At 39.9% G+C, this 23,517-nt stretch overlaps 1 protein-coding gene across 8 annotated transcripts; it reads right to left on the reverse strand.

Annotated features, from left to right (window-relative positions):
- Positions 1-577: 577 nt before the first annotated feature.
- On the reverse strand, positions 578-17,115 carry LOC131232461 (uncharacterized). Of its 8 annotated transcripts, none has more exons than XM_058228704.1 (14): positions 17,047-17,069; positions 16,590-16,707; positions 15,750-15,837; positions 13,088-13,187; positions 12,910-12,983; positions 12,692-12,763; positions 11,698-11,775; positions 6,385-6,509; positions 5,186-5,258; positions 4,945-5,006; positions 4,473-4,853; positions 3,168-3,270; positions 2,014-2,230; positions 578-964 (listed from the first exon to the last, which is right to left on the reverse strand). In XM_058228704.1, exons 2-13 carry the CDS (start codon positions 16,667-16,669, stop codon positions 2,036-2,038), a joined length of 1,431 nt encoding a protein of 476 aa, XP_058084687.1. In that variant the 5' UTR covers positions 16,670-16,707; positions 17,047-17,069; the 3' UTR covers positions 578-964; positions 2,014-2,035. The 8 variants fall into 8 exon arrangements, 7 of the variants coding, with proteins under 7 accessions (XP_058084687.1, XP_058084681.1, XP_058084734.1 ...); XM_058228698.1 differs by having other exon boundaries at positions 13,076-13,187; XM_058228751.1 differs by lacking the exon at positions 17,047-17,069 and adding an exon at positions 16,819-17,040 and having other exon boundaries at positions 13,076-13,187.
- Between the last annotated feature and the right edge of the window lie 6,402 nt (positions 17,116-23,517).

The raw sequence follows: 23,517 nt of genomic DNA on the forward strand, positions 1-23,517 counted from the left end.
TTTTTTCAGCTGGCCTTCCGATCTGTATGGTGAAATATGGCCCATCTAAGGGAATGGATCAACCTGATTCTACGCAAGTCCGGGTATTTTACATCTCCAACAATTTTAAAGGGGGCATTAAATATTATAAATTTTAATTATTTAAAATATTGAGTTTACCGAACCTGGCTGGAGTTGAGCCGAGTTTTTTAAGTTTTTGAACCATGATTGAAACTAGACAGCGAGAGAGCACTTGCCAGCCAAGCTCGTAGGCCATCCTTTTGAAGTGCTGGTTCAGTGAATTCCCCCTGCGACCCCCCTCGCAGTCTATGGATGGGTTTCCAAATGGGGCCCATTTATCATTAACAAGATTCATTGCGGCCCCCTATAAATGGGCAATGCTCCAGATATCAATTCAATGGGATAATCGTAACCTTTCAATTTTTCAATTTGAGGCCTACAGGTCAAAGGTTAAGAAGAGAGATGCAGCAACACTCCCAGGTTAAAAGTCACCTGATGATTGCATACTCACTCCCATCTGGCAGGTTTGATGCAAATCGCCACTACAAATCCCCCCTGCCGAAATCAGCCGTTCCTGTAAAGAACACTGCAAAATACCTCAATTTCTTGTACAAACCAAACACTATGATGATATAGGTTTGCAAATCACTCGTCCTAAGCATATGTTACATCAGTGTTGACTGTCAACTGTGGGGGAGCATGAGCCAGTAAGGGCAGTCATTCTTGTTTTTTCCTTTTCCTTTTCCGTGTGGGCATCTCCCTGCATTTCCCCTAAGTTTTCACTACATCACCTCAACTCAGAGAGTGAAATTTCCTTTGGAAAGGATATTTACATCTATTTTTTTCTTAAAAAATTTCATAACCATGTACATGTAAATGGCACAAAAATATGGATCTCCAGTTGTTGCAGATTTTCAGCTCCAATGCTCCTGTTTCTGAAGAGGTGAAGTTTCTGAACAGAAACCTACAAAGAGAACACAACTCATTAACTGAGAAAACAATCATTTGAATCAAAGGTCGATATCTTCTGATGTCAGTCAATTTGCCAGATACAACCCGTATCATCCTCGAACAATACGGCTCTATTTGGTCTATTGGCACACATTGAGCCAAAATGGAGTAATCCAAAGCCGGCCTCAGCAGTGGCAGATACAGCAAACAGAAACTGGTATTGAATCTTTTAACAGGGAAAAAAGGTCATTAGGCGAAATACATGGCAAGCCTTAACTTCTAAGCCACAATCTTGCACTTCCAATGTGCAATTGGCTGAGGTGCACAACCCCATACATGTTGGGACCATGATTCATTGATCTGATGGGACCAATACTGGATCAGAGACACTGCAAGAATCTCCCAGATTAGAAGAACTTGATGCTTTGATCTTTGGCACATTTTCCACCGACGGTGGACCAGTGCTCTACTTTTTCTATAATCTTCTATCTGGGAAAGTTTTAGGGCATTCCCATCTTACATTGGGGACCCACCAGATCAGTGGTCTGGATCACCCGAACCATGGGCTAACATGTACAAAGTCCAGTGCCTCAGCAGACCTTATATTTCCCAAAACTCAACCCCTATAATTCCTCGTTATTGATTAGAACTAGGATACATCCTCTTAGAAAATACAGAGCGCAGGCATCTGCCATCGTCCCAACTTGGCAGGAATCCCAAGACTACTCAAAATGGGAATTTTGAATTCTCGAACTAGAAAATGCTCTGGATTCGCACCACTGTATGTGGATGGCAGGAGATGTGCACACCAAAGTTTGCCTGACTTCTGTATTCAATTGGTTCATCATTAGATTGTAAACTAGTGGCTCCAACCAACATCCATTAATGGTGAGCAGTAAATTCTATACACATTTAAAAGTGTGATTCCACTTAACCCACTTTGAATGTGCAATAGAAATTCCATCCATCCTGATTTGATGGTTAGGAGTTATTGGTACACAATCTCCTGTGCACTACTTGGAACACACAAATTTCTTCTTCACTAGCAGTCAGCTTACAAACCTTGAAAGAAAACGGTGCCCGATTATCTTTTTGTAGCATCGATGATCATGGCTCGAGTCCAATGTTCGATGTCTTCGGTCTGTGATGGTGGAGGGGGGAAGGTAGGATGCTCCACAATATCCCATCCTTCAGCAAGGCTTTCAGATTTCCGAGTCTCAGTCATATCAGCCATAGAAAGGAAACTAGCAGCAGAATTTGAAAGGTTGTCAGTGTTCCGCTGCAAAAGAAAACAATAAAAACCATTTAAGATGGACAAGCATGAGAATAACTGATAAAATAGGCCTCATGTGGCATTACAGAACAAGGAAGCCTGAGATAGTTACCACTTTTCTTTGCGTTAATCATAAATACTGCACATGTCTACTATATCCGAACTGTTCATCAGGTCAGCCATAATTCATGCTTTGGACATCCTAACATTCAACCAAGGGATTTTTAAGGCAGAAAAAGGAAGTTGATCCTCAACAGAACTTTGGTTGACCTTTTCTTGAACTATAATTTTCTTTTCTCAAAAATCCTCTAATTGAATGGTTAGGATTGTCCAACCAGTGTGATTTTTGTTCTATGGCCTGACCAAGGTAGTATGCCTTGCCAGATGATTGTTTCAGATCTCGTAAATGTGTCCCATGTATGGAATCACTCACCCCCAGGAAAAAGTGACAAGCAAAGTATCCAGCCCTTACAAGAGGCGTTTCTCGTTAATTAGCAAAAAAACAGCAAGTAATGATGGAAAGAAGCTAAGTTCCTACCAAAGCTGATGTCATTAAATTTTCAATAGAAATAAGAAAGCCTTTTTATTTTTATTTTTATTTTTGTGAAGAATGGATTTCTCATGATAATTTTAGTTACACTTCAAAAAGTATTGTCTTGGTGCTCCATGAGATGAGGAAAAGAACATTTTGAATAGATGTTTTGGTAAGCTGAGCAAAATCCAAAAGACCTAGGTTTTCTTCTACATAGAGCAAATGTGCCATCTAGTATAAAAGGCCATGATGCCAATGGACCCATGGCATTCCTTCAATGTCATTTGGTATTTGCACTTGCAAAAAATCAAGGGCGCTTAAGCATAAAGGGGTGTTTTCAACATTTGATGGTTAAGCATAATTCATTCAATAGTTCGAAAGCCTTCCATCACATTTAGTCAAGGTTTATACCGTTGTAGGAGTTATATGTGCACTCTCCGCCAAACTGCTAGATGAAATGGCTGAATTTACATTCCAGAAAGATCTGTTCAGTTGCTGAACTTGCTCACAAGATCTGCAAAATGAAAATGAAAATGTTTTTTTTTTTTTAATTCTTGAAAGGAGAAAGTGAAATTGTTACAAAGAAACGCGTGAGCATTTCTGAAGGGGCAAAAGCTTTCTACAGGAGGTTTTTGAGATCATTGGGATGGATATCTATGCTGATCAGTCCTATAGCAGCCTCCCATTACTGACAGGAGGAATTATATGATTGTCGACCAAGGATACACTTACCTTAGTTTGTACAAGTTGACACCTGCTCTGGTGATCCAGGCCATTGAGCTGATGAGCCCAAAACATCCTTGGATGACAATCCTAACCTTTCCATTAGTGGCCTGTAAACAAGCAGTTAAGAAATACAGGAAAGGTCCACATTCGGCTAAGGAAAGGCCAAAGATTGGATGCCTAGGATCTACCAATTCTGGGAATTTCTTTTGAAGGGCAGAGTTCATGTCCATCCATGGTGCATCTCATCAGGTCAAAGGTCTGCCCTTTTTTCTCCGGACATTTAGCTCTATTCACTTTTACAGGTCCACAGCAATAGTTGGAAATTCTTTTAGAGAGAATCCTTCATAAGTGAGCATCCATAAGATGCCAGTTTTCTGCCTGAGCTTTCAAATATATATATATATATATATATATATATAATAGTGTCACAAACATCTAACAGTAACAAGAGATTTCTCAAACTGTTTATTTCCTAAAGGAAATGTTATTTCGGACATTTGTCAGCACACAAATGTGACCAATAACCATACCTAGTGAAGATTATTCTTGCAAGGCACTCCATTTCCTAAAAACTTGCCACAACTGAAACCCAGATCAGATGTGTTTGGACAAAATAAGTCACCTATTAGAAAAAAAAAAGGCTTAATTTATCTCTTATTTGGTATTTTAGCAGGATTTGCATACTATTCATATGGTTCGAATGCATTTCTACTCAATGGTGTGGATACATTTTGCTATATTTATGCAGTTATAAACTAAAACTTATTAAAAAAAAAAAAAAAAAAACATTATTCAATATGTGTGGATGGATGTGTCAGCCTGTCAGTTTTCTGAGGTCCCCTCATCAGGCACCCCATGTCCATTTCGAAAATGACATGTACGGATGTACCTGCATCCGAGTTCCATAAGCGAGCCACTCAATTAATATATATATTTTTTCTAATAAATACATAGGATAAAATCAAGTAGAAGGGAAAAGACAACACATACCTAGAAGATGGAATTTTCAAGGACAAAACAGATCGAATTTCCCTCGAAGAAGACAGCGTGTTCAGCAGCTTTGCAAATGCTTCAAATGTGGATGTCTCAGATGGAACATCCAAGTACAATGAGTTATAGCAGTATGCAGTAATGCATGCCACACTTTTCTTGAGAAGTGATATCCCTTTCTGCAGGTCCTTGTGAGTTTCAACTGAATGCGGAGACGCAGAAGAATAATTGAAGCTACTACTTCTAGCAGTGTCGAGTTGGGGTTTCCTTTCTGACTCCATTGACGTAACACCAAAATTACTAGAGCTTCTATCAGACCATGAATTTTCCACACTGGCAGAGCAGCTATTCTGACGTGGTATGAAAAGGGGATATTCATTACTGCATGACAAATACAAAGTCACTCTCATGAGAAGATAAAAGAATGTTTAGACTGACAAGATTAAGAAACCAGCTAAAGTTAGGAAAGCACCTTGGAGAAGATGGACGTGCATCCCAATACGAATCCCGCTGCCATATACGTGAGCATGAACCCTGATGCAATATTTTTCATGTCAAAAATGTTAAAATGAATAACCAGAATGCTGAATGGCCAAAAATGAAACCCTGTTCTAACATCGGATGGTGAAAATGTTTACTGATAATCTTTGTCACCAGTCCCAGTATTGCTTAAGGTGAGTAAATTCTTCTGCAGAGAATGAATCAAGGCTTACCGCAAAACCTGAATTATGAAGTGCTGGAGCAGCCAAGATCTTGACAACAAGATTCAGAAGTTGTACCATGTATCTGTTATTTGATAGTTCAAGATTAGAACGAAGTTCATAAAATCTTGCATTGGGATATCTTATTTAAGTAAAACCAAATACACTGTTCTTTAACTATTTCAATCCGGACAAGATTTGTACATGAGCGAATATATAGTTTTGTATATAAACAGTGTTTTAAATAGCAAATAGCATTTAACCCTCTGAAGAGTGAGGCATGATAATGCAGGGGCATCTTCACACTGGGCTCGAGTGGGGTCACCTGTTGGATGCAGGGGCACACTCGGGGTGGGTGACCCATGTGATTTAGGGCCCATGGGGGAGGTCTCGTGTTCGAGACTCCTTACCAGGGATGATTAATGCGCATTTCACACCGGGCTTGAGTGGGGTAGCCCGTGGGATGCGGGGACACACTCGGGGTGGGCGGCCCATGTGATTTGGGGCCCACAAAGGGGGTTCGACCAAGGTCCTAACCCATGAGATGTGGGGCCTGGGCTATGAGATAAAGGGGTTAATTCGCTATACTCTAGCAGTTTGAGCTTTTAGAGCAAGTGGTTAATTGTCCTGCATCACATAAGCTACACAGCATGTAGGCTACTTCTAGATTTTTATTTAAGGTCATGCTCAGTCGCATCAAATATCATGAAATTTCATGATATCTGGTGCAACCAAACACTTTATAAAATAATAGGAAAATTAGGGCAAAGATTAACTACATAAAGAAAAAGCAACAAATTTGATTTAATACTATTACTTTTATTGATTTTGCTAAGATCATTGAAAGATAAAACCAACTTTTAATTGAAAAATAGGAAATTTTAACAAATCATTAAAAAAGTCAATTGATTTCTGTTTTATTGAAAAATAGCTTGTATTGTAAGCTATATAGCATGTGGCGTGTAGGTATACAAATTAGCAAGTAGCATAGGCTACATGTGATTTAAGCTATTTTCATGAGCTACACAACATTAAGTCTAAGCTACGGTATGTAGTGTAAGCTACATACCATAGCTATTTAAAACACCGCATATGAATGAAGGTTATTCCTCAGCATGGATGTCAAGGAAACCATGGCAACAAAATAAATAAGAAATAAAGAATTGTGTATAAAAACATAAATAACAGGTTTTCCAAGTGAGAATGGTAACCCCAGTGAGGCAGCAAGCTCTTCAGATGGAATAGAGTGTGGATCAAGTCCTCTAGGTAAGCGTGCATTGCATATTTGATCATATTGACCACTGGAACCATCTTTTCTTTCTCCATCTGAATTCACCTGGAACATAAAACAAATCTAGATCACTCAACCATATCCAGGGATGGTTGATTTGAACCCTTCTGTACAAAACTCACGTTCATGTCTATAATCTATATAGCACCAAATCAGCAGAGAAACATTGTTTTGAAGAGAAAATTACCTAAACTCAATACAGAGAGAAGATTGGTATGATTATATAGTTCTTGAAAGTGTGTACATCCAAGAGATAACTTACAATAAGTGTACAGATTAAAAATATACTAGGAAAAAAGAAAGAGGAAAAAAAAATCATAACACCTTTTTATAACGGGAACATTCACTCTCCATTATGTAATGGAAAATGCTTGTTGAAAGTTTGAATGGTATAAAATGCCTGTTAAATAAAAGCCATTATCTTCAAAATAGCAGCTGATGTTTTCTCAACATCACACAGTAGACCATGAAATAACGACCATTATCTTCAAAATAGCAGCTGATATTTTCTCAACATCTGATTAGACATTATACCATGAAATAACATCTAAAAAAAAAAACACTATACCATGAAATAGCAGCCGTTATGCATGGAAGCTGGTTTTTTTTAAAAATAATAATAATTATAAAGGTGTTAGATTATGGATTACAATACCACTTTTTAATATATAAAAAAAGGGGCACGATTTCCCATGGACCAGATGTTTGAAAATTTTCCACTCCCTTATTTTTTTTTAAAAAAAAAAATTCAATTTTTTTTTCATAATAGTCATCACCATAATTTTTTCTTAGGGAACAATAACTTCCATTAAAAAGAAAAGAATAAGCCCCGAGATGGTGCTAGCTACAATCAAAGCAGCAAACAAAACACATAAATTACATCTTTCTTTTTCTTCTTTTCGAATTTTGAATTTTATTAAGAGCACAAAAAAACAACACAACAGCAAAAAGACATAAAATACAGCCCATCCTAAGGATTAGGCACTTTACCCCCGAAGAGACAAAAAGACCTTTCTAAATGCGGACCCAAAAGGATTTCTCCTATCCTCAAAGCATCTCTCGTTTCTTTGCAGCCATATACACCATAAAGCCACTAATAAAGTGAGGCACCAATTCCAGTTATCCTTGGAGCAACGGCGCCCTGCAAGCTGGGATAAAACAACACCTCCACAGAGCTCAGAATAACCCATAGCACGTTGAAAGCCGAAAGGATGCCATCCCACACCCCTTTTGCGAAAGGGCACATGATGAACAGATGCACCACAAATTCCTCCTCCATGCACATAAGGCATGCATTAGGGAGGACTATCCCTCTCTTTTGAAGATTGTCATCCACTGTCAAAATTCTGTTTCTACTTGTGAGCCATGCAAATGCTACCACCTTCAAGGGGGCCCAGTATTTCCAGATAAAGCCTGTGTGAGAGGTACCGACGTCTTGGCCCTGATCACAAAATACCACCAGGCATCAGCACACTGTAAAGACCCCATATCTGTTCGCCCATCCGCCAATAAGGTTCATCGAGAAAATCTGGGTCAGGCCTTAACACCATCCAGGAGGGTCAGCAGGCCCGATAGCTCTATTTCGACTTCGGAAAGATCCCGGCAACATGGGGGAATCCACACAGAGCCGTTCCCTTGGGCTGCAAAGCAGTTGGCTATCAAAATGTTTGAATGCACACACAACTCAGCAATGCTGGGAAATCTTGATCTAAGAGTAGACTCCCCGATCCAGATGTTATCCTAAAAGCTTACCTTTTCCCCCACAACCCAGTGGCATGCCAATCTCGGGAAGGACTTTAGCCATCATTTGTCAAATAAATTTCCAGCAAGAGGCTCTATAAATTGATGAATCATTTATCCACCAACCTGAGCTTGCCTCTCTCCATACTTTCCTGCAATGACCGTTCTCCATAAAGATTCCCTCTCCTTCCAAATCTCCAGACCTATTTGCCCAACAGCACTGAGTTAACCTCCAGATTTTTAATGCCAGCCCCACCTTCCTTGAAAGGTCTACAAACCTCCCCCCAATTAAGAAGATGGAATTAACCATGCTCGACTCTCCCTTGCCAAAGAAAATCCCTACAAAGGTTGCTAATCCTCTTGAGAACTGATTTGGCGTGTCGAAAGCGGGACATGAAATAAATAGGAAGGTTCAACTAGGCTGATTGCCCTGCTTGCGACCCACTCCTCCCACTTGTTTTTATTTTAGAAGCACCTTCCATTTCTTTCTCCCCAAATCACTCATAAGCTGGCCAATAAGCAATCACCACAAGACCTTCACTTACTGAAAACCACACCATGCCACACTGAGAAAAGATCCCAATAGTGTGTGGTGTTGACCAAGCTAAATTGAATCTTCCTAGAAGTATATTCTACACTTGACTCGTGAAGGAGCAATGGATATGAATAGATGATCGATTGACTCGGGATTATACATGCACATAAGGCAATATTAGGAATCACCATTGATCGCTTCGAAGATTATCAATAGTCAGTACTCCTTTTCTTCCCACATGCCACCTTAAGGCCGCAATCTTCAGAGGAGTTCTGTAATGCCACACATGATGTGTCTGCCCAAACTCCTCTCCCTTCTTGAGCATGAAGTCGAAGGATCAGACCGAAAAGCAACCTAACTTGTCTTCACCCAAACCATCTTGGCGTGGTCTCCACTTGTTGGGCAACAAAGATGCGACCACTCGAATAAAGAAACAAATTCGTTAACCTCGTCATCACGGAGGTTCCGGCAACAGGACTCTCCACATAAAGAATAACATCTCACAACCACTATACTGCAATCCGGGGCAAGGCATCACCGGCCCCCAAGACACCTATGCATGCCAGCAACAACCTCAGCCGCCCCCCCCCCCCCTTAATTTACCCAAGAGCGCTGGGTTCATCGATTCCAAGGTTCTTAAATCGGCTCCTCATCATAGGATTTGCACAATTCACCCAACTCTAGAAGATGGAATTTTTTCTTCTCGTCCAAATCCGCCAAAGAAAATCACGTTTCAGCCTTTCCAACAGTGCTAATTATGACTTCCAGCACCTGAATAGCAACATGAAGTAAAGTGGCAGATTTGAAGCGCCACTTTTGTGAGAGCTTATGTTTAACACCATTATATTTAATGGTAATGGGAGTTGCTGTTATGGGGTCATAAAACCAAATTTAAGCCTTGCTAAGTATGATGTTCTTTTTATGAGATTTTCCAAACATAGTCTTTGGAGAACTTGGATAAACAAATCATCCAGCATGTTGAAACTTTGAACAGTTTGAGAATCCAATCTGCGCAACTTCAAGGATATTTAAACCAGTGTTTTAAGTATCGACGATATCGGCCGATATATCCCACGATATATCTTGTATCCCATGAGATACAAAACGCACTAGTGGGATATATCCCACATGTTCGATCCAATGAGTATTTTTTTATTTTTGATCATTTTTTTTCTATAAATCATGTTAAATTGTTACAAATCCATGAATTTTCATGGTTTGAATGAAAAATCATGGATTGGGAGCTTCACTTTCGAGATCTGGAGATGGGCCGAGTTGTGGAAATTTGAAAAATATATTTAAAAAAAAAAAAAATCAATTTCTTGCAAATCAGTTGCAATCTGTGTCCAAACATAAAATCAAACATGTAATCTGATCTAGTGATTCTTCTTTTGCCTTTGAATGTATTGATTGTGTTTCCACACATCTTCTTACATTTACAAATTATATGAATAGACTTTGAATATACTTGCTTCAATTCAGTTATACAACGCATAGATTAGGACCCCATACAAAGAAAACCCATCATGCGCTCTTGTTTTTTTGTAATGTTTTGATTTACAAGTGTGTATTGATATCTTTTTTAACAATCACTGAAGTTTCATTGAAAAATTTGACCAATTTCCCAATGTTTCCTCATGTTTCGAACAACAACGATACATTATGCAATACAACCGATATATCCCATGCGATAACTAATACGTATCTGTATCCCAAGGGTGCGATACGTAACGTGATACCGATAATTCAAACACTGATTTAAACTAAACTATTGCTAGTTCCAAGGATTTGCAGGACATCACACAAAAATATTGAATCAGCAGAAGTCACTATTGGGAATAGATTTCTGTAAAAGTTAACGAGAAGCAAAGAAGATTGGATTAACTATATGGCCCAGTTTATGGTACAACTCTTGAGGCTTGCAAAATATCATTTTTTCAGTTTCCTAACCTTAGTCATGGTTTAACATTCAAAAACAAAAAATGTCACACCTCTGTGAATATTAGAAACGTTTCGGTTTCCTACCTTTGTGAACATTACTTGTAAATAGAATATAAGTATTACTAGTAAAGATAATTAAACATTACTTGTAAATAGAATATGAGTATTACTAGTAAAGATAATTAAAAAGTACATCGAAACATCTAATTAAAGTTGGACTACTGGTCTTTCTCCCTGATTTTCTATGAGATGGAGGATCCAGGAGATAAAGAAGACCATGGTTAAGTTTCTTTTATAAGGTAATTAACCTATTTAGAAACTGAATAAGCTGATTGATAATGTCCAGGATAATTATGTGACCCACGACCAGATGTTGCTTGCACATGATGAATGATACAAAGGATAGTTGAATATGGGCAGTAGAAGGTCTAGAAATTAAATTATTAATACTGAGGATTGCGACTAAATTTGGACGATCTTAAAGACGTCACAGCATGGAGATGGGGTTAGCATTTGTCTCATTGCAATTGAAACACAAAAGTGATTGTCTCATTTATTATTATTTGTCATTCTTGTTAGGATTTTTCTTTCCTTCTCCGTGCTGCGCATTCTCATGAATAGCGTTGATGCATTTAAAGATGCAAAGCACCATGGTTTATTGAGTTGAATTTATTCAATTTGATTTTGAAGATTTGGTTTATCCAGCTAGAATGAGGGAACTTATGAGGTTTTCTTGACTAATTGAACTAGAGCAATTCAACTTGTGCCTTCAGCATATTAAAAAAATTCATCCCAATTTCTAAGCTGGTATTATACTATTCCTTGCAGTCATCTCTCCATATCCACAAGCTTGAAAATACAACCACAACTGTATTTGTATTCCAAATTTTCTGAATTATGAACTACATCTAGGATGCTTTAATTCAATGTTAGTACTAACCGCAGATAATCTAGAATATCAAAATATCCCAATACTTATTATAGTCACAATATATGCAAGAGGTGCAAAGTGCTTACCCGGCGCTGTGGAAACAATTTGCAGATCTGTTTTATTACCACCGACTGTTTGTGAAGACGTTCAGAGGTAATGTGCATCTGCAACCCATGCAGTATCATAAGCAGTGAAACCATTGTGCATAGAATAGGCTTATAAGAAAAATAGAATCATTGAAGAAATTAGTTACTGACAGGAGATCTAGCATCACATATAATGTACATAGGTCTGGAACTATGCATAGTGCACACAATTCTAATATTATAGCAGTGCAGAATCACATCTTTAAACTCTAGTTTGCTATAGTTCCAATGTTGTTACAGGGTATGAATTACCCATAAAGAATCCTGGATTGGCATTGGACAGATTTGATTATTGTGACATTGAGATAACTGTCACAACTCACATGCATTTAGGAGATACATCATAGCTGTTATGTCGATTTGAACTGATAAGTCCTAGGCCTCATGCCATATTCCCACATAATTCGCTCTCTTTTTTCTGCACCGACTACTACTTGTGTTAAACCAACTGAAACACATGAGTACAAGAATCCAGTGGCGTACGATTCCAACTAGATCTTTGCAACTTTTTCAACTTCATTGATTTAGAAGACATGAATGGTCATCCAGTCAATAGTGGAACTCAATAAAGCACTGGACATATGTTGCATAGCTGAGATCGTTGTTACCAAAACACCATATGTCCAAAATAATTCTCAGACCCACTTTTTGGACACAGGTTTAAGCATTACGACACAGGTTATGAAGCTCATCTTAGATTTGTGAATCTTTAGACTGCACTCATATCACGTCTCAGAGTTTCAAAACAAGTCCTTCCTTTCAACAGATTGAATAATGAAAGACATACCAGAAGAATAATATGATAAACATTAAGATATGAAAGCATAGACATGGAAGGATAAAAAGAAATTTTCAGTTAGTGATGGATCCATTTATGCCAGAGCAAAGAGAAGACTACCTCAGATACTAACAAATTGAGAGAGAGAATACGTACAAGCCCTAAGTTTTGAGTGCAAATAAAGTTAGGGTAGAACTTCTCCAGCTTCTCCACACGGTTTCTTTCCAACTGCATAGGGCAACTACTATTTAAATCAGAAATAACTGGCTTAAAAGCATCTTACTTGGTGCTTAAAACCAACCTGAAGTGATGATTTAAAAACAGACAACTTCAATGTTTGTTAGTGAAATTAAGATAAAGAGAAATTGTATTACCGTGGCAGAAGCGGATTCCAACAGCCCATATCTAACCTTCAAATCATCAGACATCTTCTCAAGCTCTGCCTTCCCTAAATAAAAAAGGCCAATTGTGCAACATATAATCATTAATAACTAAATCATATGCATAAATAAAACCAGATGGAAGATACATATTACTTACAAATGAACCAACCTTGTGAGAGTTGTTTCTCTTTAAGATGAAGCCTCTGCCTCAACTGTGCAAGTTTCTCTTTTTGAGAAACTCTCCACTTGTGTTGATCATCCACTTTATTCTGGTGAGAACAGTAAACGAAAAAAGAAACAAAGTTGAAAAAGAAAAGCTCATAACTGGTCTCAACTCTCAAGGCCTTGGAGTGCTACAGACATCTCAGGCTGGAGGGGAGAACAACCTTCTCCGAGAATTAAACCATTTTTTTTCTCAAGATTTGGAACATAGACACGAAAACAGATACTAAAGAAAGAGGAAAAAAAGGGTAATAAGAAGCAAGAGTAGAAACGAGAAGTAAAACTAGCATGCTATGGTTAAATGCATTAAATTCAATTCGAGTTCCACCGATATTGTCGGTCATGGCATGTCTTCCCTCAAATATGAGCTAAAAGATCTTTCACAGCAAAGGTTGCGACTAGGCAGGCTCAATCTAGACCTTACTGCCCTAATCCGATTTTAACTAACATTTGGTCAAGTTTGGTTACTCTTGTGTTGGAATTTTGTAACTGATGAAAATTTAGTCGACGATCACATTGGGCCAGTGCGACACAAATAGATATGCTGAACCCACCCAGACTCAACCTGACTCCAATCTAATGCAGGGGCATTTTCACATCGGGCTCGACTGGAGTAGCCCGTGGGATGCGGGGACACACTCGGGGTGGGTGACCCATGTGATTTGGGACCCACGGGGGAGGTCTCATGTTCAAGACTCCTCACCGGAGGTGATTAATGTGCATTTCACATCGGGCTCAAGTGGGGTACCCCGTGGGATGCGGGGACACACCGGGGTGGGCGGCCTATGTGATTTAGGGCCCACGAAAGGGGTTCGGCCGAGGTCTTAACACATGAGATGTGGAGCCTGGGCTATGAGATAAAGGGATTAATTCGCCATACTCTAACAGTTCGAGCTTTTAGAGCAAGTAATTAATTGTCCTGCATCAAATTGGTATCAGAGCGGGAGATCTCGTGTTTGAGACTCCTCATCGGGGGTGATTAATGCAGGGACATTTTCACACCGGGCTTGAGTGGGGTCGCTTATGAGATGCAGGGGCATACTCGGAGTGGGTGACCCATGTGATTTGGGGCCCACAGGGGTGGTCTCATGTTCGAAACTCCTCATCGGGGGTGATTAATGCATATTTCACACCGGGCTCGAGTGAGGTAGCCTGTGGGATGCGGGAACACACTCGGGGTGGGCGGCCCATGTGATTTGCAACCCACGAGGGGGGTTCGGCCGAGGTTCGAACCCATGAGATGTGGGGCCTGGGCTATAAGATAAAAGAATTAATTCACCATACTCTAACAATTCGAGCTTTTAGAGCAAGTGGTTAATTGTCTTGCATACTCATGTGATTTGGGGCCCACGGGGAAGGTCTCGTGATCGAGACTCCTTACCGGGGGAGCATTTCACACAGGGCTTGAGTGGGGTAGCCCGTGGGATGCGAGGACATACTCAGGGTGGGCAGCCCATGTGATTTGGGGCTCACGAGGGGGGTTCGGCCGAGGTCCTGATACATGAGTTGTGGGCTTGGGCTATGAGATAAATGGATTAATTCGTCAAACTCTAACAGTTCGAGCTTTTAGAGAAAGTGGTTAATTGTCATGCATCGAATTGGTATCAGAGCGGGAGGTCTCGTGTTTGAGACTCCTCACCGAGGGTGATTAATGTAGGGGCATTTTCACACCGGGCTCGAGTGGGGTCACCCGTGGGATGCAAGAACACACTCGGGGTGGGAAGGGCCCGCGGGGCCTTGGATAAATAGGCTCAGATTGGAAATCGAGGCCACTCAAATTGGGAATAAAAATTGAGTCATTCAAGTTGGATTCAACTTTATTCCAAACCCTAGCCAGCCTATAGTTGCAAGTAGCGTGAAGCGAAAGTGGCCGCAAATTTGGGTACAGGAGCGGGGAAGCATCTACTTCACAAAGTTAGCAAGTATAAACAGCTGGGAAGCGGGAGCAAGAGCGCGAGTTCGAAGTGGGATGCGAAGACCGTATTTTAGAAGGATTGTGCAACTGCCAGCCCGACCTGAGTTGCACCGCACGCAGCTCACTCCCAAGTGACACTAATCAAATGACATACACCTGTCCAACTGTGAAACCACAGACTTCATTATATCAACATTAATAGATCTTTTAGATTCCAAATAGAATGAAAACAGAGGTTATTCAGATGGGTACAATAAGCAACCTGAGACTATTTAAAAAGAGTTCAATCCCAGTAGGTTGAAATGTATTATTTTATATCCAGTTACTATGAAACAAACATGACAAAGTTCATGTTTTGAAGCGCAAGTCTAGATTGAGTGCGGGATAGAATGCACAAAAAGATTATGCAAAGACACATGCACAGTTGAAATGACACCCAATATTATTCGAGAGTATGTATTCTAATTGGTGATCCAAACAAAGAATGGATTGTATGAGTCCTTAGTCTTGCTGAGATCTTAGCCGTATTCATGGCTGATAATGAAATCGAATCGCATAACAGTTGCAACATTTCTTATTGTTTGTTCAAGTACTTGCATTATTGTATGCAGAGTAAATGAACCAATGATAACTATCACAATAAAACGAAATGGAGCTATTGCCCTTAAAAATCACAAATGGGACATATTTGCACCTTCACCATGAGCTCTCCACTCAACCTCATGTACAGGGAATCCCGAACAGTCTTCAATGATTTCAACAACGTGTTGTAGTCATTTAATCTGCAAACAGAGCAATACTAGAAAAATTCAATTTCTACGTAGCCGCAGTAGAACTGATGTGAATAATGATCAAGCACAGAATCAGAAAATGCACATAAGGCAGATAATTTCATTGATATCAATATCATAAAAGAGGAATTATACAATATCCACCCAAGCCAGCAACAGTTTCCTTCAGGCCAGCATTATGTACAAGTGGGGCGTGCTTTTCAGTGATCCAGACTATTCGTATGGTAGGCCCTGTAGTGGCTGAGCAATGAACCAAAAATCTCATTGACCAAACAATGTCAATCATCGATTGGTGGATTTAGTTTTCTGGCATATGATATACTATCTAGGCTAGCAATCCGATGGATAGAATTGTCCCCTCTTTTCGTGCAACATAGCCTCATCCCAAGGTGGGGCCCAATAGAGAAACACCGTGAGTCACTATAGGTGGGCCCCATCTTAACGGAATGCCGATTAAGACCCAAATGCTCCTACTTCTAGCAAAGCATTTCAAATTCCCCCTCAACTGGAACTCTGCAACTAAAAGGACTTGTAATACGGAACTTAAAAAAGAAATTCATCTTTTTTAAAGCAACAAATGAATCTATAGTTGAGATAAGTAGACGATTGACAACATATCTAACAACAAGAGAAAACCCAGTTCTAAAATTTTTCATTTTAAAAAAAGAAAATAAAAAAAAAGAACACTTCAGAGCTACAAAATTCGCGGATTTTCTTCAAATATCGGCCTCAAAAGAGATTACCTGTAATTCACACAAACAGTACAGATAGAAGCCACGTTTGAATTCTCGCAGATAGCGCAACAACTAGATTTTCTGGTCATGGTATCGTTTCTTCCTCTGCTGCAATTCCTACAACACCCTAGGGGAAAAAAAACCAACAAAAAATCCAAGATTTGAATAAATTGAAAAAGAAAAAGCACAGAAAATCTAAAAATATAGCAATTCAATTTCTGCACTGATCGGGATATACCGTAAATTGCTTATCTATCTGCGAATTTCGATCGAATTTGGTGCTCGGGAGAACGATTTCGAACCCTAGATTTCAAATTCCAATCTCGAAAGGGTTTTCATTTCTATGGTTTGAATTTGAGAGGTTTTCTTCCAGATAGCGGATTGAAGATGAATGGGGATTCCGATCTAAGAGGGGAGAGAGAGAGAGAGAGAGAGAGAGAGAGAGAGAGATGAATGCTCCCTGTACCCAGGAGACCCTGGAGAATTTCGCGGCTACGTAACCGACCGACTATCGTAGGATTTGTGCGTATAATACGTTTCGGCAAATCGTGGGCCCCACATTGTGAGTAGACGGTGGACCCTAGCTCTTTGAGGCCCACGAGGTTGTATGTTTGAAACCAGGTGTTATCCTCGATGCTAGGCTGAGGGCCAAACAATCCAGATTTACAGCGCAGGGGGGCCACACCGCAGGGAACAATAAGGGGCTGAACGCTAACCATAGGTTTGTGTTTGGGGCCACCATGTTGTGTGTATTGCTCATCAAACCCATTCATCAGGCGCGACTCCCCAGGATTAACGGAATAAAAAATGGAATATACAAAAGTCATCGTTATTTAAAAACTGAAGGCCACAATGCAAGAACTTCCAAGGTTTGAGGAATTTTACATTGTTCCTATTGGAGTGTCCCATTTGTGTTATTTATTTATTTATTATCATCACAATCACCTGATGGACGGATGGATTTCACGTATATCTATAACATGATGACCTCTTACTTTTTACCATACATATTAGAGCTATCTTAATTCGGAAGTTAAGTGGGACACATTAATATTTAATTGAAGTGTTGGGTTACATGGAGGAATGTTCACCTGCACCCCAGTTCTCATCAGAATTCAAGAGAACTTTTTGGTAACTCATCACATGTAATGTGGGCCCAAAATATGAATAGTACATGTGATGCAGCACCCCCGTGAAATACTGGGGGCCTAACTTTTACATGGTCCAAAACTTTGGTGGGCTATGAAAAAATGAAATCAACCACCAAAGTTTTAGATCAGAGTGAAAGTCAACTCCTGAGGTTTTATGGAGTGCTGCATCACATTGACAGTTTAGATTTTGAGCCCACATTACACGTGATGAGTTCTGATAAAATTCTCACGTGTTTTCATTAGAACTAGTGGGCATGTGAGCATTCTTAGGGTTACATATGGCATCTCTACACGAATAGACAGTTAAGATCAACAAAATGATTGGCCCCTCACTAATGTGCATATGGGACTAGAGTATAGGTGTACACGAGTCGAGCTAAGCTGAGCTTTGCCCAGCTTGTGCTCGACTTGAACTGCTCAAGTTTCAGCTCGTGCTTGGCTCACCTCGGCCTTCGAGCTCGGAACAGCAGCTCGTGCTCGACTCGGCTGAGTTCGAGCCGAGTTTTCAAGTCAGTGCGGCCATGCAAGGTAGTGCGGGTCGAGCGTATTTAAGGGTCCCAAATCACATGATTTTGACAACATTACCCTAGACATGTTGGGGTTGTAGATTAGATAATTCGTCCCCAAAACATTTTATAATCTCTTTGAGGAATCTAAATAAAATGAAGATGAAAGAGTATTGGATAGAGAGAGAGAGAGACCTCAGTTTGTGAATGGACATAGGATTTATGAGTGCCATTGAGTAGCTTCACATCTCGGTCATAAGAATTTACAAGAATAGAAATAGTCCTGCGCAGAAGATTTTTTCGGAGTAGAAAAATTGCAAAAACACCCTAGCTATTGAAATACTCAACTATTTCTTCGTGATACTTTAGGACACCTTGCACTGACCATGCAGAGACAAAATCCTGATTTTTTCTCATGGAGGCATTTATCTTTCCCATAGAGCAGAGAGATCAGTCGGCCGTGCGAGTAAGAGAGGATGAGGGAGAGAGTAGGGAGAGAGAGAGGGAGGGAGGAAGGTTAGCTTCGCTGGACTGAGAGAGATGGAAGAAGAGAGGGTTAAGGTCTAGGGTTCGTGCGAGCGTGGGGCGGGATGTTTTTTGAAAACAGGTAGGGTAGGGATTTTTTTTTTTTCTTAAGGGTATATATACCTCGTACCGAGTCGAGTTGAGTTCAAGCAATATTCGAGTTGAGCTGGGGCAAGATCGAACTCGGCTCGAACTCGTTTCGAGCTCCAAAAATCAGCTCGACTCAGTTCGAACTCAACTTCGATCCGAGTCAAGTCGAGCGAGCTACCGAGCTAACTCTGCTTGTGTACAGCTCTAAACTAGAGTATCGATTCCCCCTATATGAAAATCAGACAAGGGTTTGCTTTCTCCAGTGAGGAGAGTAGCATTGAATTCGTCACAAACCACTCTATGAAAGAGAAGTTAGGCCCCCTAATCTTCTTACATGAGAGGTGATTTTTCCAATCTCCTTCAACTAACTTGAGCAGGTAAAGAAAGCAAGCACATATGATTGGGTTTGATCTTGCATGTTATCATTGTTAAAACCCAATTGTATTGACCTTCCTTACTGATTCAATATCAATTTTCTTATATTGAATGATTATATAAGTATAATTATAGGCTTTGTCTTAGGGCCTGTTTGGGAGCATGGATTTGGAACCCTCTAGATTTGAAATCTTCTTGTTGTGTTTGGCACCCTATATTCATAATTAACTTTAATCCAAATGTAACTATGCATACTAAATTTACAGGGGTTTGAATTTAATTACTAAATCAATTTTAATATATCTAATTATTAAACGTATGTAATGTTTGACACAATGATTGTAATAAGCCTACTGAAATATATACTTTGTCTAAAAATGATGAAATTCCAAGTCTAAAATGGGCCACAGGCACGAGATCATGTCCGAGTGACTAACCAACAATTTTTAACTGTTGATTCATATGGACAATATTTGGATGGCGTTGATTATCGTATTAAAGTAATTATAGAGATGCAATTGATAATCTATTTATTTTGGGATATCATTAGTGGGCCATGTATCTAATAGATTAATAGTCTAGTGACACAGATGTTACACATGCAACCCGTGGAAAGATATTAGATGTAATCCAAGCTTTGACCATGGATTTGAAACCCCCTAGATTTGAAATCCTCAGTTATTTTATGGTGCCAAAAATCTATGGTGCCAAACGACCTCTTATAATCTACCAAGTGGTTATGTAATAAGACATTGAGCACATCAAGAATAATAGAGAAATACTCATCCTTTAACTCATAAATTAATTATGACATTAATAACATGTCCACACAAGGCCTATAGCCCTCATGATTCATGGACAAGATCAAAGCATATGGTCATTATGATGGTTTGCAGGGCACACTACAACCCTCTCGCACATTGGCTTTTCCACGCAACCATTTAAGACGATGGATGAACATCACCATTTTTGAAATGGTAGTATGTTGAGGGTCAAATATTGCATATTAGACTCCAGTTATTACCTGCATTTACGAACATGATACTGTCTAACAGCCTATTTTAATCGTGTTTGTGTTGCAAAGTGACTTTGAGAGCTTGGACTGAAAAAAGGGTGCTAAATGTATAGATTTGACGCTCCAGAATCACCAAGACAAGGGACGGACCCCAGGGAACCGAGATCGAAGAAATTACACGCCAGATATTCGAGAAAATCAGGCCACTCACTTTAAACGAGCCCGAAAATCGTCCAGAATGCAAGATCACAGGGTTTCCACCATCTGTTCAGCTTGAAAGTTTATATGTAGCCTGAGGATCATAAAGTAACCGTACACCTCGAATTTCAGCCATTGGATCCCTGTGGAAGTAGCCCAACGGTCAGATCAGCCCATAAACCATTAATTTTGGGCCCACCTGCTATCTGGATATGCCTCAAAATTTTTCTCGACAAGTTTACATGATATGAGAAAAAAGATGGACGGATCAGATTTCTCATGGGCATCGCGATGTACCTCACCTGGAGTTGGGTGCGCACATAGTGCACGCGCATCCACTGTGTATCGCAATAATTAAAGACAGTCAAACCGTCTTTGACCGAAGGAGTTTCCTTTTTCACTACGGCCAGTGAATTTTGAAACAGAGACTTGCGGTCCTTTGTTGTGGGCCACCATAACGATTCTAGGGTCCAATCCGGACCGTCCATTAGACCATCATGGCCCATATTACCATCTCCTAGGTGGCGGTATTTCAAATGACAGCGGATATCAGTTTTTAACCGTCCAAACGCAAGACAGACGGTATAGAAGAAAACCACGTGGGCCACACCGAAATCAATCCAACCTCACCATTACCATATTTTTTTTCGTCGTGAGTCTAATGGACGGTGTGGATTTTCAAAACAAAAGCGAAGTGGGCCTCACCGAGCGTTGCAGCGCAAGAATCTTCCGTTTCGCACGTCCGGACGCTGTCCGTTTTTCACGGGAGTTGCATGATCATGAAAGTGATCGGACGGTCGATCTGGACCGTTAAAATCACTCCCAAGGTGAGGCCGTCCAGGGATAAGAAGCCTGAATGGCTTAGATCTTGCACTTGGAGCGTCCTTTGGCCGAAAAAACAAGCCAAACGCAATTCGGTTGGGTTTCTCTTTGCTGCGAAACGCTGCTTGCTGCGTAACTTGCATGCCCATTCTCCTCACATCGACGTAACTCCACCGCTTCCCTGCCTATAAGAAAGAAGAGAGAGAAAGCGTGAGCATCATCTTGGGGATCCAAGCTGGGACGTGGAGCACAAGAAAGAGATTAGAGTTTTTTTGTTTTTGTTTTTGTTTTTTCTTTTGTTTATTTTATTTTTGTTTAAGAGATTTAGCCTAATCATGTTGTTAGGCTAAACCTCTTAGCTAGGGCTAAGAGGTGAAGCTTGTACCGTGATTGGGGTGTTAGTTTTGTTTTGATTCATGATTATTGAACTCTTATAGATTCTAGTTTGATTATTAAGGAATACTTTTAGTTTTTAATGGTTTATTGTGACTCAAATTACAGTAGATCTGCAATAGCTTTGAGTATGTTCTTTTCATTATGAGATTGTGAACTTATGAGGCCCCGTTGTTCGCCATCGTCTCATGGGCAAGGTTGGGTGATGGAACCCTTCCTAACTTTCATAATTCTCTCATAATTGGCTGTGGGATTGGTAAATTGTTGTTGTTTGCCATAGTCTCCCGGGCATGGTTAGGTGACGGAATCACTTCCAAATCTTCACCAATTTTATCTGTTGATGATCAGATTCATGAGAAGTTCAGAGATCTGACAAATCTCTTCTTATCAACTGGATAAGATAGAACTCTGATTCCAGTTGTGTCCCTGAATCAGTGCAAGGTAACTTCCCAATTGCTACAAGTGGATCCTTGGCACCCTAGTTTCCTACCTCTAAATTCTTTAAGTTTTAGATTAATATTTCACCATTATTCCTTAAATTCTATTCGATTTAGATTTCATCTTATTCTAGTTCTAGTGCTATTTAGTTTCAGATTACGTATAGATTTCAGTCCCTTGGGATTCGACCTCGGTTTCACCGAATTTATTGCTACATCACAACTCTATACTTGGGGAGTGAACATAGTGACTATCACCTGAATCTAAGTGTAAAACTAGAGTTGTACATGAGTTGAACCAAGTTGAGCTTGGCACAGCTTGCCTCAGCTCGGCTAGTAGCTAACCCCAACTTGGACTTCACTTGGCTTGGTCCTCAAGCTTGTCTTGCTAGCTCAACTTGGTTCGGTCAGCAGCTCGAGCCAATTCGAGCCGAGTTCGATCCTATTTGGCATTTTCTCAAACAGGTAGAATGCATCTTCAATTTGTCACAAAATATAAAACAGTAACAATATCTAACAGGTATTTCATCAAACACTTATATAGCAGCATCAAAATTAAACTATCGACTCTTCCATTCCTTCCTTGCCAACACTTTGTTGAGTTATTTCATTAAACACTCGGCGAGTAGCATTCATATCAAAATAACCAAGTCACAGAGCTAATTTGATCCAAGCCGGTTCAAGTTGAAGTTTGATCTGAGCTGAGTTGAACTCGGGCAAGTTCGAACTCAGCTCGAAATTTTTTCGAGCTCTAAAAACCAGCTCGACTTGGTCCGAATCCAATTTCAAGCCGAGGTGAGTTGAGCTTTTTCGAGTCGAATCAGGCGAGCTAACTCAACTCATGTACAGCTCTATGTAAAACTAGCACAAAACTGTGGCTCAGCTCTGATTTCGGTAGGTATAATCACAGCCATATAAATTTTTTTATACCAATGGGTGGTAAAAGTAAAAGAAGATGATTAAGTGGGGCCATAAGAAACTAAAAATGGATCCATCTCCAAAAGACACATGACAAGGGTGGTGCACAAATCAGATTAGCCCATTGCAGGACTAGCACAGGTGGTTTGTGTTTCTAAAATCATTCATATTAGACAATTCTATTTATTAATTTGTGGCTATTAAAGTGTGTTGGTGTATGGGCCGGGTCCCTAATTATGGCAGTGATAGACTGTGGATTTCAACACTAAAGTCATGAGTTCGAGTGCACATGGGATATGTGTGTAAAAAAAATAAAATTGTTATTGGTTTAAAACAAAAACAGTCAATGGTCAAATGATTAAATATGAATTGGGATAAATCGTAGAAAAACTAATGGATAGGACGTCTCAGAGGTTTTGTTTTTAAAACACAAGCCATCCATCGTGGTTTCGGTAAATGAGTGGAGACACCCCCACACGCTTTGATGTATATCTGATCATCAGATTT

Source organism: Magnolia sinica, chromosome 2 (assembly GCF_029962835.1).
Source record: "Magnolia sinica isolate HGM2019 chromosome 2, MsV1, whole genome shotgun sequence".
Classification (NCBI taxonomy): domain Eukaryota; kingdom Viridiplantae; phylum Streptophyta; class Magnoliopsida; order Magnoliales; family Magnoliaceae; genus Magnolia; species Magnolia sinica.

Excerpts from the sequence above, each read along its gene's own strand:
- LOC131232461 (XM_058228698.1), bottom strand. The coding sequence starts at position 16,669 with ATGACCAGAAAATCTAGTTGTTGCGCTATCTGCGAGAATTCAAACGTG. Across the intron at positions 13,188-15,749 it reads GTGGAGAGCTCATGGTGAAG|AATAAAGTGGATGATCAACA; the intron begins GTGCAAATATGT and ends TGTTCTCACCAG. Across the intron at positions 5,259-6,384 it reads GAGCTTGCTGCCTCACTGGG|ATACATGGTACAACTTCTGA; the intron begins GTTACCATTCTC and ends ATCAAATAACAG.